Here is a 17,808-nt window from a genome sequence, read left to right as displayed (position 1 = left end):
GCTTTTTAACCACGTTTTTGCACCATTGCAGCCCCAGGTAACAGTGGGTGCGTGATTTTTGGGGGGCAGGCTGTAGCCATGGACATGCTATGTGATCTGATGGTGAATTTGGGGTGACCCAATGCAAAGATCCTGAGGATCCATGTGGATCTATGCTTTGTAACCACGTTTTTGCACCATTGCAGCCCCAGGCAACAGTGGGTGTGTGATTTTTGGGGGGCAGGCTGTAGCCATGTACATGCTATGTGATCTGATGGTGAATTTGGGGTGACCCAATGCAAAGATCCTGAGGATCCATGTGGATCCATGCTTTTTAACCACGTTTTTACACCATTGCAGCCCCAGGCAACAGTGGGTGTGTGATTTTTGGGAGGCAGGCTGTAGCCATGGACATGCTATGTGATCTGATGGTGAATTTGGGGTGACCCAATGCAAAGATCCTGAGGATCCATGTGGATCTATGCTTTTTAACCATGTTTTTGCACCATTGCAGCTCCAGGCAACAGTGGGTGCGTGATTTTTTTGGTGCAGGCTGTAGCCATGGACATGCTATGTGATCTGATGTTGAATTTGGGGTGACCCAATGCAAAGATTCTGAGGATCCATGTGGATCCATGCTTTTTAACCACGTTTTTACACCATTGCAGCCCCAGGCAACAGTGGGTGCGTGATTTTGGGGGGGCAGGCTGTAGCCATGGACATGCTATGTGATCTGATGGTGAATTTGGGGTGACCCAATGCAAAGATCCTGAGGATCCATGTGGATCCATGCTTTGTAACCACATTTTAAGTGGGGAGCGAAGGAAAAACAAAGAAGGGACATGAGAGGGGTGTGCAGAGAAGCAGCTGGCTAAGAATGCAGGAGAGGGATTTAACGGGAGGAAGGAAAGAAAGGCAAAAGTTTCCCCCCACCCAAGCACCCAAACCAGCCAGCTCTCTCTCTCTCTCTCTCTCTCTCTCCCCCCCCCCCACCTGCATGTTGCCTGCTAGTCCCTAGACGCAGCACCGGAGCACAGAGAGGAATTAGAAGGAACGACTCTGCTTTCCCCTCTGCTTGCCTGGAGGGGAGGGGCTTTCCCTGCTCTTTGTTCCGTTTGAGCAAACACAGCAACGAAACAGAGGAGGGTGGGCAGTAAGACCCTGAGGCAGAATGCAGGAAAGCAGCCACTTCCTCTTTTCAGGTTTCCCTTCTCCGTGACTCGCGATTTGATTTTTGTCTGATTTTTTGGCTCCAGGGACCACACATTCGCTCCATAACACGCACAGACATTTCCCCTTCCTTTTTAGGAGAAAAAATCTGTGTGTTATAGAGGGGAAAATACGGTATGTAGGGACGCGGGTGGCGCTGTGGGTAAAACCTCAGCGCCTAGGACTTGCCGATCGCATGGTCGGTGGTTCGAGTCCCCGCAGCGGGGTGCGCTCCCGCCGTTCGGTCCCAGCGCCTGCCAACCTAGCAGTTCGAAAGCACCCCTAAGTGCAAGTAGATAAATAGGGACCGCTTACCAGTGGGAAGGTAAATGGCGTTCCGTGTGCTGCACTGGCTCGCCAGATGCAGCTTGTCACGCTGGCCACATGACCCGGAAGTGTCTGTGGACAGCGCTGGCTCCCGGCCTATAGAGTGAGATGAGCGCACAACCCTAGAGTCTGGCAAGACTGGCCCGTACGGGCAGGGGTACCTTTACCTTTACGTATGTATGTATGTATGTATGTATGTATGTAAAAGGTAAAGGTACCCCTGCCCGTACGGGCCAGTCTTGACAGACTCTAGGGTTGTGCGCCCATCTCACTCTAGAGGCCGGGGGCCAGCGCTGTCCGGAGACACTTCCGGGTCACGTGGCCAGCGTGACAAAGCTGCATCTGGCAAGCCAGAGCCGCACACGGAAACGCCGTTTACCTTCCCGCTAGTAAGCGGTCCCTATTTATCTACTTGCACCTGGGGGTGCTTTCGAACTGCTAGGTTGGCAGGCGCTGGGACCGAGCAACGGGAGCGCACCCCGCTGCGGGGATTCGAACCGCCAACCATGCGATCGGCAAGTCCTAGGCGCTGAGGCTTTAACCCACAGCGCCACCCGCGTCCTGATGTATGTATGTATGTATAAATAAATAAAAATAATTACTATTATTATAAAAAACAATGTATAAGTAAGGCATCTTTTCTCTCTACGCTGATGTCCCTATGATGAGCTCTCTACCTGAACAATCTTCCACATTTTCTACGCTAATATCCTTCTGAAGATTTCTTCTTCTCTAGTAGGATTTCTGTTTATCACTGAAACTTTTTTCCGTCCTTTGTGGGCTTAGTTCATTCAGGGAATCATAGAGTTGGAAGGGCCTGGATGGTAATCTAGTCCAAACCCCTGCAATGGAAGAATCTTAACTAAAGCATTCATGTTAGGTGGCTGTCCCAACACTCCAAGGAAGGAGAGTCCACAATCTTCCAAGGTGAGGGAGTCTGTTCCACTGTCAAACATCTCTTACTGTCGGAAAGTTCTTCCTGACATTTAGTCAGAATCTCCTTCCTTGGAACTTGAATCCATTGGATCTGATCCTACCTTCCAGAGCAAGAGAAAACAAGCTTGCTCCATCTTCCATGGGACAGACTTTCAGATATTTAAGTTGCTCTATCACATCTCCTCTCAGTTTCCTCTTTTCCAGGCTACACATACCCAACTCCTTCAACTGTTCCTGAGACTTGTTTCCAGACCCTTCATCATCTTGGTCACCCTTCTCTGCACATACAATCTTCTTAAATTGTGGTGCCCAGAACTGGACACAGTATTCCATGTGTCTGCTGACCGAGGCTAAATAGAGCAGTACTATTCAGCCTTGGTCAGACCACACCTACAATATTGTGTCCAGTTCTGGGCACCACAATTTAAGAAAGCCTCTCCTCCTTACAGAGGGGAGGAGTTGTGAGCGGGAGCTGTTTCCCGTGTCGGCAGGGGGCATTCCGGCACCTGCCCACCTGGCCCGGCTGCCACATCACGCCCCCTGGTAGCCAACCAGTCAGGTGGAGGCTTGGGGGTGGGGTTTAGCCGCTCAAATGTGGCCGCGGCAATGCTTCCCTTTCATTGCGCTGCTGGTTTTTGTCAGATCACCCACCCACCATAGCTTGGTTCTTGACCTTGCTATGGACCTGTGGTTGGTCGCCTTGGTTGCCCAACTGGCTAATTGGCACCAGCCACTTGGTCTTTCACCTACCTTGTAGCAAATCGTCACAACGTTTTGGATATTGGCGGTTAGGCATTGGAATATGTTTGCGTATTGGAGGGCAAGGTGTGGCCATCGCCTACCTCTGCACTTTATGGATATTCCGGTAAAGGAATCTGGCGGTTGTGGATCCTGTCCGATGCCCTTGTGGTGGCTAGGGCCATGGAATGACCCCCGGTGACATCAGGGGGAGCTTACAGTTGTATTTGCATCAACAGGCTCCTCCTACTGGTGGTTAACCCTTGTTAGACTCACCCCTTCCTGTTGTTTTATCCAATGCCTAAGCCAATACCTCTCACATGCTGTAATCAATAAAGTTGTGGCCCTTTTTATTCGTTTAACCTAATAAGGTGAAGGAAAGGATTGGACCCTGAGACTTCCTGGTTAGCGCCACCCCCAATGGCGGATTTCCTCTGATCGGGAGGAATCCGCTTCGTGGAAATTAGGGTCCTGACCGCCACGGCGAGGCGGATACCCATTAAAAACCACAGGCGGGAGAAGCCTGTGGACGTGGGATTCGGCTGGCACCTTTTGCGCCTCCCCTACTCGCGGGGAAACCTGGTTTCGGGGATCCGGAGCGACGTGGGGTGAGCGGCGCGGTGCTTCGAATCGACTGCTTTTTTCACGGAGTGAAGCCGCATTGCTGTTGCCGGAGAGCGCTGACTTTTTCCTGTGGACAATTGGACTTTAAACAAGTACCCGTGAGTAGAACGGAAAATTGGATTATTAAACTTCGTAATTTGGCACCGAAGCGGGAAGGTCTAAACAGGAAGTCCGCCTTCCGCTTTTGTAAATAGTTTGAAGCAAAGACATCGCAAGCTAAAGTCTGAAAAGTTTTTTGTAAAGGACTAAATTTCCATCGGCTAAAATTACTAAACCCCCCTTGGAAGCAGGAGAAGAGGGGGGAAATCTTAGATTGTTCAAGCCTGCAGGAGAGAGAGTAAAGAAATATATATTTCTACTGTCTTGAACCTGGGAACGGGCTGTCAAGAAGACAGACGTTTTGGGAAAGTTCATTGACAGTGAATGAAACGTATGTTGACAGATAGTTAAAAAAGAGAAACATATTGATTCCAATGTTTCCTTTTGCACTTAAAAGGAACAAAATATTTGAAAAATGAAAGTAATTTTGTTGCCGGATCTGCTTTCAAAAGGACGGATACAAATAGAAATTGTTTCCTCTAGAGGGAGCTTTTGAAACTGCTGTTGGAGTGGACCTGGGGAACTCCCCAGCTGTAGAGATTAAAGATCGTGAGAACTAGACATTGACCTTGGACAAGAATGTGGGCGGAGGAAGCCTTAGTCTCTGCTTTTTGCAGGACAAGTGCTTTGTTGGAGCAGCTTCATAAGAAGATGGATTTGATGACTACTGCAACTGAAAATTTTGGACAAACATTGAATACCTATATAGAAACCTCTCAGGAACCGACCCAGGAATCTGCTTTGATAGGGCAAGCTGCGGAGAAGATAAAGGAGGAGGTCGTTGTTGAACCTCAAGTAATGCAAGTGGAGAGAGCAGGAACATAAGCTGTTGTGCAGGAACATAAGCTGTTGTTTCTGATGCCCGAATCTGGAGTGGGCCAGATTTGGAGAGATGGAGTCCCATTTGGACTGGAGATGGGAAGTTGGATAGATTCCCCTATGGAGGGATGTTCTGACTTCTGGGATTTGGTTCTGGGCCAGGGGGAGACTGGAGTTGTGGGGGCCTTTAACTTTGGAGGGACATTGAAGCATGCCTTGAAATATCTTTTGAATTTTAGTGCTGACCATGGAGAATGGGACGACCTGCCGAGAAGGGATAAAGACATTGTTAGGTTGGAGTCCCCCTGAGATCTACTCCTCTGTGGCAAAGGAAGGAAATTAAGAACAAGATCAGCAAAAGACAAAGTAAAGTGTAGGTATAAATATAAAGAAGATCTTCAGAAGGGACATGGAAAAGAGTTAAGAGCCTTGGACAGAAGATCACCAGGTTGATGGACTAGATGGAATTGACAGAAAGGACTGACAGAACCCGAGACCAGGAAGATGAGACGGTGGGTGAAGATTGGAAGAAAGTTTAAAAACTCATTTAGAGAAATAATGTAAAATTAATGACTGTTAGAAAAATGTTGGAATGAAACTATTTGGCTTTAGTAGAAATGCTATAAGGAGTTATGTACAAATAAGTTTTAAGTCTTAGGGCTTTTTAGGGTAAGAAAAAGTTAAAATAAATTAAGACAATTAAATGGCAGAATATGGTGAAAGATGGAAAGGACTTGCTGAGATAATTAATAATTAGAATACAAAAAAGGAAGGTGTGAGGAGGTCGATGAAACAAGTTAATGAAAGATAAAGATATGGGAATATTGGATTTGTTTTTAATTCTTTTTTTTCTTTTTTTTTGGTTTTGATGTATTGTGTGTTTTGTATTTTTTTATTTTTTGTTGACTTGTATTGTTTAATTTCTTTTTTCTCTCTCTTCTTTTTCTGTTTTTCTGTAAATTTTAAATTCTTAATAAATATAATTTTTTTTAAAAAAAGGAAAGGATTGGACCCTGATTAATAAAATACACACGAGGCTTGGCCAGCAAGACTCTGGGAGGAAGTGCCAATAATATAATCTGCCACACCCTGGCCCAGGTCCCTTTTATTAAGAAAAGAACTCTTAACACAGCTATTGTAAGAACCAATCAGATTTCCTCTGAGGATTTCAAAAAATCCCCCACGTGGGACAAAGTCAGATCAGAGAAATCCTTTTAACTACAAAGAAACTATTTCCTACTTGAGCATGCATACGTGGTTAAGCTAAACAAACAGGAACCAAGGAGGAATGCATTTAGGAAACCCAGAGGTCATAAACCCATCGGAAAGAAAGACAGTATTTACCATCTCCTTGTGAACTCTCTTCCTGGCCCTTAAGATCGACCTAAAGATTAACACAATCTACATCAAAGCTACTTTCTGTCTTTATGTACTGAGGATGCCCGGTGAAGCAACTGGTCTGTGTTTTAGAATGCTATACATGACTGTCAGGCAGTGAGAAAATGGCAGAGGTGCAGAGGCTTGTGGGATTCGATCAGAAATCATGCCAAATGGCTCAAGCCCAGTCAAAGCAATGCGTTCATTGCTGACACAATGGCTTGCTACATTTTCCATAATTCCTCATAGCAATCCCACCTGACCACCACAATTAACTGCTGGAGTCATGTTGTGTGGGGGAGAGACACCCTGACACTTTCATCAAGGTGCCTCCTGAGTAAGCTTAGTTGCCATGGAATAAGAGAAGAGGTCCTCTTGTGGATCAGGAATGGAAGTTGCAGGAAGCAGAAAATAGTATTAAGTGGATAGTTCCTTCAAATGGGGGGCTGTGGTGCCAGATGTTCTTGACCAAAAGCTCGCAAGAACAATCCGGCCACATCATTTTTCACCAACTAGAGATTCTGCACCAGACCCCAGGGCAGCCCCAGAAAGAGTGCATTGCAGCAGTCCAGCTCCAAGTTTTCCAGTGCTCCAGTGGTCAGGCTATTCCTGTTCACAAACAGCCCTAGAGGACACGTGGCTCTCTACTGACAAAGGTGTATCCAAGAGTACCCCCAAACTATGCATTTGCTACATAGGCTTAGGATCCAAGGCCATTTCTGTTCTCATCCTGAAGCAAAGTTCTTAACACGAGGTAATATTTCTGGGTTAGCGGCTCCTCCTGGGCTCCTCCTGCCTTGGAGGAGGAGAGAGCGGGGCTCCGCTTGTGCTCGGCTTGCCAAGGGTTAAAAGGCACAGAGCTGGCTTTCTAGAGAGGACAGGAAGTGGAGGCGTGGGGGGGGCAAGGTCCTCCCGAGCAAAGCCCCTCCCTCGCCATTCCCGCCTGCAAGCGGAGGGGCTGCTTCCGTCTCCCTCTCTCTCTTGCAAGAGCTGCCTCGGGGTGAGTCTGGTGCAATGGGGAGAAGGGGCTGCGGGGGAGGATGCCTGGGGGGCTGGTCAGATCGTGCCTGGGGGGCGCCAAATGGGGGGGGCAGACATTCCCCCAAGCCAAGCCAGCGAGGGGGCCAGGGCTCTGCCCCGCGGGGGAGGGGGTCTGGGAGGGGGGAGCCTGCAGAGAGAGCCCTGGAGTCTCGATCAAGGGCTGAGGAGGAGGAGGAGGAGGAGGAGGAGGAGGAGGAGGAAGGGGGGTCTTCCTCTTGGCCAGCATCGCTACTGTGTCTTTTCTCCAAGCAGAAACTGCTACATTTTTAGCAGGGCGACGAGAGCGAGATCTCTTATTATTGGATCGCTTTTCTAACGTAGCTCAGCTTTTTTCGTTCTTTAATCAGTTTGGTCGTTTATACGGATGTCAGCCTCCAGGACGTACTCTGTATACCAAACTATAGAGCAAACTAATATCTGGTCTAGGGAACTATGCCCCACAAGTAACCCAGAGATGCATTTTCAATAAAAGCACACATTCTGCTCATGTAAAAACACCAGGCAGGTTTGGAGTACATTGTCAGGAGCAGGGCTAGGCAAACTGAGGCCCGGGGGCCGGATGCGGCCCAATCGCCTTCTAAATCCGGCCCGCGGACGGTCCAGGAATCAGCCTTGTTTTTCCATGAGTAGAATACAGTGGTACCTTGGGTTAAGTACTTAATTCGTTCCGGAGGTCCGTTCTTAACCTGAAATTGTTCTTAATCTGAAGCACCACTTTAGTTAATGGGGCCTCCTGCTGCTGCCACATTGCCGGAGCACAATTTCTGTTCTCATCGTGAAGCAAAGTTCTTAACTTCAGGTACTATTTCTGGGTTAGCGCAGTCTGTAACCAGAAGCATTTGTAACCTGAAGCGTATGTAATCCGAGGTACCACTGTATGTCCTTTTATTTAAAATGCATCTCTGGGTTATTTGTGGGGCATAGGAATTCGTTCATTTTTTTCTCTCTTCAAAATATAGCCCGGCCCACCGCAAGGTCTGAGGGATGGTGGACCTGCCCATGGCTGAGAAAGGTTGCTGACCCCTGGTCTATAGCTCTCCTTCTGGAGCCAGAGAGGATAGCCACTTCCAAGAGCACCATTTAAGATGTAGAGGTTTAGCTTGAATGCTGTTTGAGCCAAGCAGATGCCTGCAAAGTTTGATTTCTGATCTTTGGAACAACGGGTGAGGAGGAATCCACTGGCTTCACGGTTGGGAGGAGAGCATTTGTGCTGTGCATAAAGGGCATGATCATTAGGGCCCAATCTGGCATTGAGGTCCCCTCCGAAAACTATAGATGCCTTTGGGTTCAGCAAAATAAGGTCAGTGGTATAAATTTCCCTTACCAACACGGCCTGGTGGCTGAATTGTATCAACACTGCCCTAGCTTATGACATGAATGAGGGGAGAGGGCTTGAAATGGCACGTAGGGTAGTGGAGACTAAGACCCCCAGCCCCCCTTTCGCTCTTCCACGCTTTACCCCTAGATCTGCCCCAGTTGAGAATGAATGAAATCCGTTGAGCAACAGCTCATCTGCTGTCCATGTTTCCAGGATCATTGTTTGAGATGGTTGTAACTGCGTCTCCTTCTGTGACGAGGGAGAAGGTGCTGTACCTTCATGTTCCTGCTCCTCTGTTCTAGCGAGGAGACTGGGAGAATCAGTGCAGCGTGGTCAGTAAAATGTGAATTCCAGGCAAGCAGGGCTGTCATCTCTTCAGCAGGGGAGACTTCCTTTCACTTGTCCGAGGAGAGGAGAGGGGAACTGTTTCTCCTGCGAATCCGGTTCCCTCAGGGCCAGGTGGGACTTCTGAGATGGGGAAGCACATGGGGCTCTGTTTCCAGGTTGGGGTTGTTCAAGTGCTTGTCAGAGGTTTCTTTTGCTTGCAGGGCAGATTCTTTGGGGACAACTTGGGGTTGTAAAGATTCCTTGTATACTACTGGTATACACGGAATATTCAGAAGAGTCACTCTCTGCATCACTTCCACTATTATTAGTAAAGTACCAGGGTGATCCTGCTGGGAGATTCCCGATGGCTTCGCTCACCAGGGTCATAGGAACGTGCAAGCCCACTCACCACAACAAGGTGTTGATCCAGCGATCAACCGGGGTCAAATACCACCTATACATCATTTTCATGTAGTTCTCCTTCAGTAAGGTACATGCAGAAAAATTCAAAACTATAATAATAATAATAATTTATTATTTATACCCTGCCCATCTGGCTGGGTTTCCCCATCCACTCTTTGTGGCTTCCAACAGAATATTAAAATACAATAATCTATGAAACATTAAAAGCTTCCCTAAACAGGGCTGCCTTCAGATGTCTTCTGAAAGTCTGGTAGTTGTTCTTCACTTTGACATCTGGGCGGGTGCCACTAACAAGAAGGCCCTCTGCCTGGTTCCCTGTAACTTGGCTTCTCGCAGAGAGGGAACCGCCAGAATGCCCTCGGCGCTGGACCTCAGTGTCTGGGCAGAACGATGGGGGTGGAGACGCTCCTTCAGGTATACTGGGCCGAGGCCGTTTAGGGCTTTAAAGGTCAGCACCAACATTTTGATTTGTGCTCGGAAACGTACTGGGAGCCAGTGTAGGTCTTTCAAGACTGGTGTTAGGTGGTCTCAGCGGCCTAACTTCCAAATCTAACTTCCAAAGCCTTTCCCAATCCGTCATTCATCTATTATGTCCCACACCCTTTGCCCATTTTATCATAGCGCATTTGACCTGGTCCTCTTTAGTGTCCCATTCCAAAAGCTGTTCGTTCATTTTTGACAGCAGTTTTGTACTACTTTCTACTATTTCTCTCTGAAATCTTGACACTTGATAACTAAATCCTTTCTTTTTATGATTTTTAAAAGTTTCATTTAGTTGTAAATATTGTAACCAGTCTATTCCATTTTCTCTTACTTTTTCAAAGTCCTTTAATTTTAACTGCTTGTCAGTTTCTGTTCACAGCTCTTTATGACTATGAAAACTTTTATGAACTTTTGCCTTATGATACCATAGATAAGCATGCCTGGCGTTGCAGTCTTCAGGCTTGGGGACAAGATGGTGCCTGGTTTTTGCCCCAAGTTCTGTCCATAAGCCCCACTGAGTTTAATGGGATCTATTCTCAGGTCTCTACTGTGCAGACCATGCCGGCCTTACGAAGAGGGGAAAGGAGTAAACAGAGGAAATTGGAACCACTGGAAAGGTTTATAAATGGGGTTTCTGTTGGGAAGGGGCTGCCCCATTTGTGCTTTTCCAGGGGCAGGAGAATCCAGTGAGAGCCAGTGTGGCGCAGTGGTTAAGAGCGGTAGACTCGTAATCTGGTGAACCGGGTTCTCATCTCCGCTCCTCCACATGCAGCTGCTGGGTGACCTTGGGCTAGTCACACTTCTCTGAAGTATCTCAGCCCCACTCACCTCACGGAGTGTTTGTTGTGGGGGAGGAAGGGAAAGGAGAATGTTAGCCGCTTTGAGACTCCTTCGGGTAGTGATAAAGCGGGATATCAAATCCAAACTCTTTTTTTTTTTTTTTTTAATGAATTTTTATTAGTTTTCCATAAGTAAAAAAGAAACAAAGCAAAAGCATAAACATAAACAAACACAAAATCGACTTCCCCGTACCACCCCTTTTCTGCATTCTTGTTTCAAGATTTTTCAGCAACCCTCTCGTAATAAACTTGATTATATTTCATAAATTTAACTTCTATTAGTTATTAATACAACTGTAGTTCTTTATCTCTTATTACTCTGAGCCCCTAATTTTCCAAATTACAACAGTTTTTAAGATAAACTTTGAATTTATTCCAATCTTCATCCACCGCCTCTTTCCCCCGGTCTCGAATTCTGCCAGTCATCTCTGCCAGTCCCATATAATCAATCACCTTCGTCTGCCATTCTTCCAACGTGGGTAAATCTTGCGTCTTCCAATACTTTGCTAGAAGAATTCTTGCTGCTGTAGTGGCATACATAAAAAATGTCCTATCCTTCTTTGGCACCATTTGGCCCACCATGCCCAAGAGAAAGGCTTCTGGTTTTTTAACAAAGGTTCTCTTCAGAACTTTTTTTATTTCATTATAGATCATTTCCCAGAAAGCCTTAATCTTCGGGCAGGTCCACCAAAGGTGATAGAAGGTTCCCTCCGTTTCATTACACTTCCAACACTTGTTGTTGGGCAAATGATAGATCTTTGCTAACTTAGCAGGAGTCATGTACCACCTGTAGATCATTTTCATAATGTTTTCTCTTAAGGCATTGCATGCCGTAAATTTAACACCAGTGGTCAAATCCAAACTCTTCTTTTTCTCTTCTTCTTCTTCCCTGCAGGGCCTTTGAGGCTCACTTTGCTTCTTCCTAGAATCATAGAATCGTAGAGTTGGAAGAGACCACAAGGGTCATCGAGTCCAACCCCCTGCCAAGCAGGAAACACCATCAGAGCACTCCTGACATATGGTTGTCAAGCCTCTGCTTAAAGACCTCCAAAGAAGGAGACTCCACCACACTCCTTGGCAGCAAATTCCACTGTCGAACAGCTCTTACTGTCAGGAAGTCCTTCCTAATGTTTAGGTGGAATCTTCTTTCTTGTAGTTTGGATCCATTGCTCCGAGTCCGCTTCTCTGGAGCAGCAGAAAACAACCTTTCTCCCTCCTCTATGTGACATCCTTTTATATATTTGAACATGGCTATCATATCACCCCTTAACCTCCTCTTCTCCAGGCTAAACATGCCCAGCTCCCTTAGCCATTCCTCATAAGGCATCGTTTCCAGGCCTTTGACCATTTTGGTTGCCCTCCCCTGGACACGTTCCAGCTTGTCAGTGTCCTTCTTGAACTGTGGTCCCCAGAACTGGACACAGTACTCCAGGTGAGGTCTGACCAGAGCAGAATACAGTGGCACTATTACTTCCCTTGATCTAGATGCTATACTCCTATTGATGCAGTCCAGAATTGCATTGGCTTTTTTAGCTGCCGCGTCACACTGTTGGCTCATGTCAAGTTTCCTCTCTCCCAGGACCCTGCAGCTTCTTTTGGCTCCTTGACTCTTCAGGAAGGATGAAAGAGATGGATGCTGCAAAGCTTGCGAGGATGGAAGGGGGAAGATGGACAGTTGACCTGGTCAGGTTGTCTCCTACATCCCTCCTTACAGCCTCTGGGCGTTCCTCTCTAGGGCTCTCAGAGAGATCTGGTGAGTTCCAGGGGAGGGGAGATGGGGACATGGAGGGATGGAGCCAGAGAGGTATTGGGGCTTGCTCACCCTGGGGGTGGGGGGAGGCAGGCAGGCAGGCGGAGATTGAGAAGGTGAGCACCTTTTTGGGCTCCACCACCTGCCTGCCTGCGCCTTTGCCACCACAATGTATTGGCAGCTCAAAATGTCTAATACCGGTGCCGTGACCTGAATGCCCTACCTATGTCAAAAAACTTACAGCTTCATCACACAGCAGTAGAAGACACGACTCTTTAAAGTAACCTGATGCTGCTTTGCAGTTTGAATGCAGATAGGGCCTATGCTGTGTGTCGCCCATTTCTTTTTGGAATAATTTTTTATTTCCTTTTAAAAACAAGGAACATATGAATAATAAATGATACAAACATGTAGACCGGGTCTTCTCATGTCATTTGTATATCTCAAAACTAGTAGAATAAATTTGCAGGAATGTCTGTAACATATGGTTCATCATTAATGGTCAGTGTATGAGTTCTGAGTTCATGAATTGGTTTAAACTGGAACACAAAAACGGGAAACGGGAGAGAACAGAGAGCATTCAACATCACATAGCTGGTTGTCTGTTCAGGAGCTCTTGTGGTTGTTGTACTTAGATTAAGATTAAGGAGAGCCAGTGTGGCGCAGTGGTTAATTGCGGTAGACTCGTAATCTGGTGAACCGGGTTCGCATCTCCGCTCCTCCACATGTAGCTGCTGGGCGACCTTGGGCTAGTCACACTTTTCTGAAGTATCCCAGCCTCACTCACTTCTCATTCTCCTATTCCACTGTGTAAAATTTCCTCTATGCATCCTAAAAATTTCTTTCTATTTTTCAATCTGCCTTTAAAAATTGTTTCTGAGAGAAAATTAAGAATACGCTGGCAAAGTGGTCAAAATGTTAATGTCAGTTTCTGAGGTAAAACGTGTCACTTTACAATTCTCCACCTGTCTTTCTGGAATATTCGTGGTTTTCTGGATTTTGTGGGAGCCAAACCCATTTTCTGTGGTATTTATATGTGTGGAGATTACCCCGGGTTGTTTGACTCTTAAAAACATAGCTTTTTTTTTCTCCTAGAAAAGACTCCACAAGATTCTCTGTTGAGAGTTTAAACAGAACACATTGCATTACTTGATATACTAAAACATGTTTAAATGTGCTTATATCTAATATATCTATATATATATTCTTTATTGATTTAGATTATTTCTACATTTATCCCATTCGTTATTCAAGACAATAAGCTACACTCAAAAAACCAAAATAATTCAACATCAAATAATACTGCTACATGAGGTATGAAGAGTGAATTACAAGTGCTTCTATCTATATGAGACTTTACAGACTTTTTCTGAGGCACATAGCAGCATAAAACAGGCAGCAGGTGCTCTCTCAGAAAACCTCTCTCTCACTCGACAGTTGAGAACAGACCTAACTGAAAAAAACGGCCTTCTGGAGTGACAGTCAGCCTTTCCATAGCAACTTGGGGGCAACATTCACACACAGAGTTGTTAGGGAAGCTGAGGTAATTTCTGTCAGGTTTGGGTTTCTGTTTTAGCCTCTGCCCGTTTTTTAAAGAGAAGACCAATGTTAGAGTTGGGGTGGATTTCATGATTGTGGCAACAAAAATCCATCCTAGAAAAGAGCCAGACTTTCTGAACCTCTGGTTCTCAAAAATATGTCTGTGAATGCTGGTCGACAAAGGCCATGACCTCCGTAGAAAGACCTCACATCTTCTGTTCTTCCTCTTTCACAAATGTTCATTAGCATTGTTCCATAGCTGGGGGCTCCATTTCTTGCTGAGGATCTAATTAGTTTCTGTCTTTGTTGTAGGTGGTGATGAATTGGAAATGAAGAATGGGGGAGACCATGACAAAATCCACACAGTGGAGAAGCCATATCAAAATTGGGAGTATGGAGAGAGCTCCAGTCAGAGTTCCCGTTCCCATCAAAGAAGTCACAGTGGGAAGAAAGGCTATCAGTGCTCAGAATGTGGGAAGAGCTTCAGTCGGAAGGACAAACTCACTTTGCATCAAAGAATTCATACTGGAGAGAAACCCCATCAGTGCTTGGAATGTGGGAAGAGCTTTTGTCAGAGCGGGGATCTCACTTCTCATCACAGAATTCATACAGGAGAGAAACCCTATCGCTGCTTGGAATGTGGGAAGAGCTTCAGTCAGAGAACCCATCTCACTTCCCATCGAAGAATTCATACAGGAGAGAAACCCTATCAGTGCTTGGAATGTGGGAAGAGCTTCAGTCAGAGAACCCATCTCACTTCCCATCGAAGAATTCATACAGGAGAGAAACCCTATCAGTGCTTGGAATGTGGGAAGAGCTTCAGTCACAGCACCGATCTCACTTCCCATCAAAGAATTCATACAGGGGTGAAACCCTATCAGTGCTTGGAATGTGGAAAGAGCTTCAGTCACAGTCACAATCTTGCTTCCCATCAAAGAGTTCATACAGGGGAGAAACCCTATCAGTGCTTGGAATGTGGAAAGAACTTCAGTCACAGCCAAAGTCTTGTTTCCCACCAAAGAATTCATACAGGGGAGAAACCCTATCACTGCTTGGAATGTGGAAAGAACTTCAGTCACAGCCAAAGTCTTGTTTCCCACCAAAGAATTCATACAGAAGAGAAACCCTTTCAGTGCTTTGAATGTGGAAAGAGCTTTTGTCAGAGTGGGGATCTCACTTCTCATCATAGAATTCATACAGGGGAGAAACCCTATCAGTGCTTGGAATGTGGAAAGAACTTCAGTCACAGCCAAAGTCTTGCTTCCCACCAAAGAACTCATACAGGGGAGAAACCCTATCATTGCTTGGAATGTGGGAAGAGTTTCAGTCAGAGAGCCCATCTCACTTGCCATCAAAGTATCCATACAGGGAAGAAACCCTATCAGTGCCTTGAATGTGGAAAGGGCTTTCGTCAGAGTGGGGATCTCACTTCTCATCACAGAATTCATACAGGGGAGAAACCCTATCAGTGCTTGGAATGTGGAAAGAACTTCTGTCACAGCCACAGTCTTGCTTCCCACCAAAGAACTCATACAGGGGAGAAACCCTATCATTGCTTGGAATGTGGGAAGAGTTTCAGTCAGAGAGCCCATCTCACTTCCCATCAAAGAATCCATACAGGGAAGAAACCCTATCAGTGCTTTGAATGTGGAAAGAGCTTCAGTCAGAGTACCCATCTCACTTCTCATCACAGAATTCATACAGGGGAGAAACCCTATCATTGCTTGGAATGTGGGAAGAGTTTCAGTCAGGGAGCCCATCTCACTTCCCATCAAAGAATCCATACAGGGAAGAAACCCTATAACTGCTTGGAATGTGGGAAGAGCTTCAGTTGGAAGCAGAATCTCACTTCTCATCACAGAATTCATACACGGGAGAAATCCTATCAGTGCTTGGAATGTGGAAAGAGCTTCAGAAAGAGGGCAGGTCTCATCTGCCATCAAAGAACTCATACGGGGACATAAGAACATAATTCGTTCAGGAGGTCCATTCTTAACCTGAAACTGTTCTTAACCTGATGCACCACTTTACCTAATGGGGCCTCCCGCTGCTGCCTCGCGATTTCTCTTCTCACCCTGAAGCAAAGTTCTTAACATGAGGTATTATTTCTGGGTTAGTGGAGTCTGTAACCTGAAGCGTCTGTAACCTGAAGTACCACTATACAGGGCGTGAAGCATATTAGAAATGTCGAAACAGCTTCTCTTCCAAGAGGAGTCTAGCTTCCCATGAAGAAATTCATGTGATAGAGAAGGTGGTTGCTGAGCAACTCCAGGCATGTCTGGAGGATGGGGACCATTTGGATCCCTTCTAATCGGGAATCAGGCCTCATATTGGGACTGAAACTGCCTTGGTTATACAGTGGTTCCACTCCTTCCTCTTGGGCCGTGTTCAGAAAGTGGTGGTGGGAAAGAGTCGTGGAAAGAAGCGTATATTACACTTGTACTGAAAACAGAGACTGAAAAGATGCAGCTTAAGAACTACCGCCCCATATCACTGCTCAATGTGGATTACAAAATTTTTGCAGATATTTTGGCTAAAAGACTAAAAAGAGTGCTAGTGGAAGAGATACATAAAGACCAAGCAGGCTTTCTCCCGGGTAGACATCTATCTGATAATGTGAGAAACATAATCAATATTTTAGAAAAATTACAAGTGAATATAAATACTAAGGCAGTTTTGATATTTGTGGACATGGAGAAAGCTTTTGACAACATTTCTTGGAGTTTCATGAAGAAGAACCTACAGGGGATGGGGGTAGGCCAAGGCTTTGAAAACGGTATAAGTGCAATATATTCAGAACAAAAGGCTAAATTAATTGTTAATAATGTGGTGACGGAGGAATTTAAGATAGAGAAAGGGACACGACAAGGTTGCCCAATCTCCCCATTGCTTTTTATATCGGTCCTGGAGGTCCTGCTGAATATGATCAGAAGGGACCAATTGGTTAAAGGTATTCAAGTCAGAGCAAAACAGTACAAATTGAGAGCATTTGCAGATGACTTAGTATTGACATTGCAGGAGCCAGAATCTAGTACTAAAAGGGTTTTGGAACTGATTCAAGAATTTGGTCAGGTAGCAGGATTTAAACTGAATAAGTTAAAAACAAAGGTCTTAGAGAAAAATTTAACTGCGATTGAGAGAGAGAGGTTTCAGAATGAGACAGGTTTAACAGTGGTTAAGAAAGTGAAATACCTGGGGATTAACATGACAGCTAAAAATGGGAATCTATTTAAAGACAACTATGAAAAATGTTGGGCTGAAGTGAAAAAAGATTTAGAAATTTGGTCAAATTTGAAGCTTTCACTGCTAGGCCGTATTGCTGCGATAAAAATGAATGTATTGCCTAGAATGTTGTTTTTGTTTCAAACATTGCAAATTTTGGACAAAATGGATTGCTTTAAGAAGTGGCAGAGAGATATCTCTAGATTTGTCTGGCAGGGCAAGAAGCCCAGAATAAACATTAAAAGCTTCCCTAAACAGGGCTGCCTTCAGATGTCTTCTAAAAATCTGGTAGTTGTTTTTCTCTTTGACATCTGGTGGGAGGGTGTTCCACAGGGCGGGTGCCACTACTGAGAAGGCCCTCTACCTGGTTCCCTGTAACTTGGGTTCTTGGAGTGAGGGAACCGCCAGAAGGCCCATGGCACTGGACCTCAGTGTCCGGGCTGAACGATGGGGGTGGAGACGCTCTTTCAGGTATACTGGACCAAGGCTGTTTAGGGCTTTAAACATCAGAGCAACACTTTGAATTGAGCTTGGAAACGTACTGGGAGCCAATGTAGATCTTTCAAGACCGGTGTTATGTGGTCTCGGCAGCTGCTCCCAGTCACCAGTCTAGCTGCCGCATTCTGGATTAGTTGTAGTTTCCTGGTCACCTTCAAAGGTAGCCCCACATAGAGCGCATTGTAGACGAGAGATAACTAGAGCATGCACCACTCTGGCAAGACAGTCTGCGGGAGGGAGCTGGTAAGCAGCTGCCCTGG

The 17,808-nt window shown here is 45.9% G+C and overlaps 1 protein-coding gene across 1 annotated transcript; it reads left to right on the top strand.

Moving 5' to 3' along the window:
* The first annotated feature begins 7,978 nt into the window (after positions 1-7,978).
* On the top strand, positions 7,979-17,334 carry LOC144326637 (uncharacterized). Its single transcript, XM_077923255.1, has 3 exons — positions 7,979-8,449; positions 12,119-12,292; positions 14,141-17,334. The coding sequence occupies exons 2-3, from the start codon at positions 12,160-12,162 to the stop codon at positions 15,790-15,792; spliced, it is 1,785 nt and encodes a 594-aa protein (XP_077779381.1). The 5' UTR covers positions 7,979-8,449; positions 12,119-12,159; the 3' UTR covers positions 15,793-17,334.
* Positions 17,335-17,808: the final 474 nt, after the last annotated feature.

This window comes from Podarcis muralis, chromosome 2 (genome assembly GCF_964188315.1).
Source record: "Podarcis muralis chromosome 2, rPodMur119.hap1.1, whole genome shotgun sequence".
Taxonomy (NCBI): domain Eukaryota; kingdom Metazoa; phylum Chordata; class Lepidosauria; order Squamata; family Lacertidae; genus Podarcis; species Podarcis muralis.
This window is presented reverse-complemented; position numbering and strand designations above follow the sequence as displayed.

What these genes read in the sequence shown, in the direction of transcription:
- LOC144326637 (XM_077923255.1), top strand. Translation starts at nt 12,160, where the DNA reads ATGAAAGAGATGGATGCTGCAAAGCTTGCGAGGATGGAAGGGGGAAGA. An exon ending in AGGGCTCTCAGAGAGATCTG is followed by an intron (nt 12,293 to 14,140) that starts GTGAGTTCCAGG and finishes TCTTTGTTGTAG; the next exon opens with GTGGTGATGAATTGGAAATG.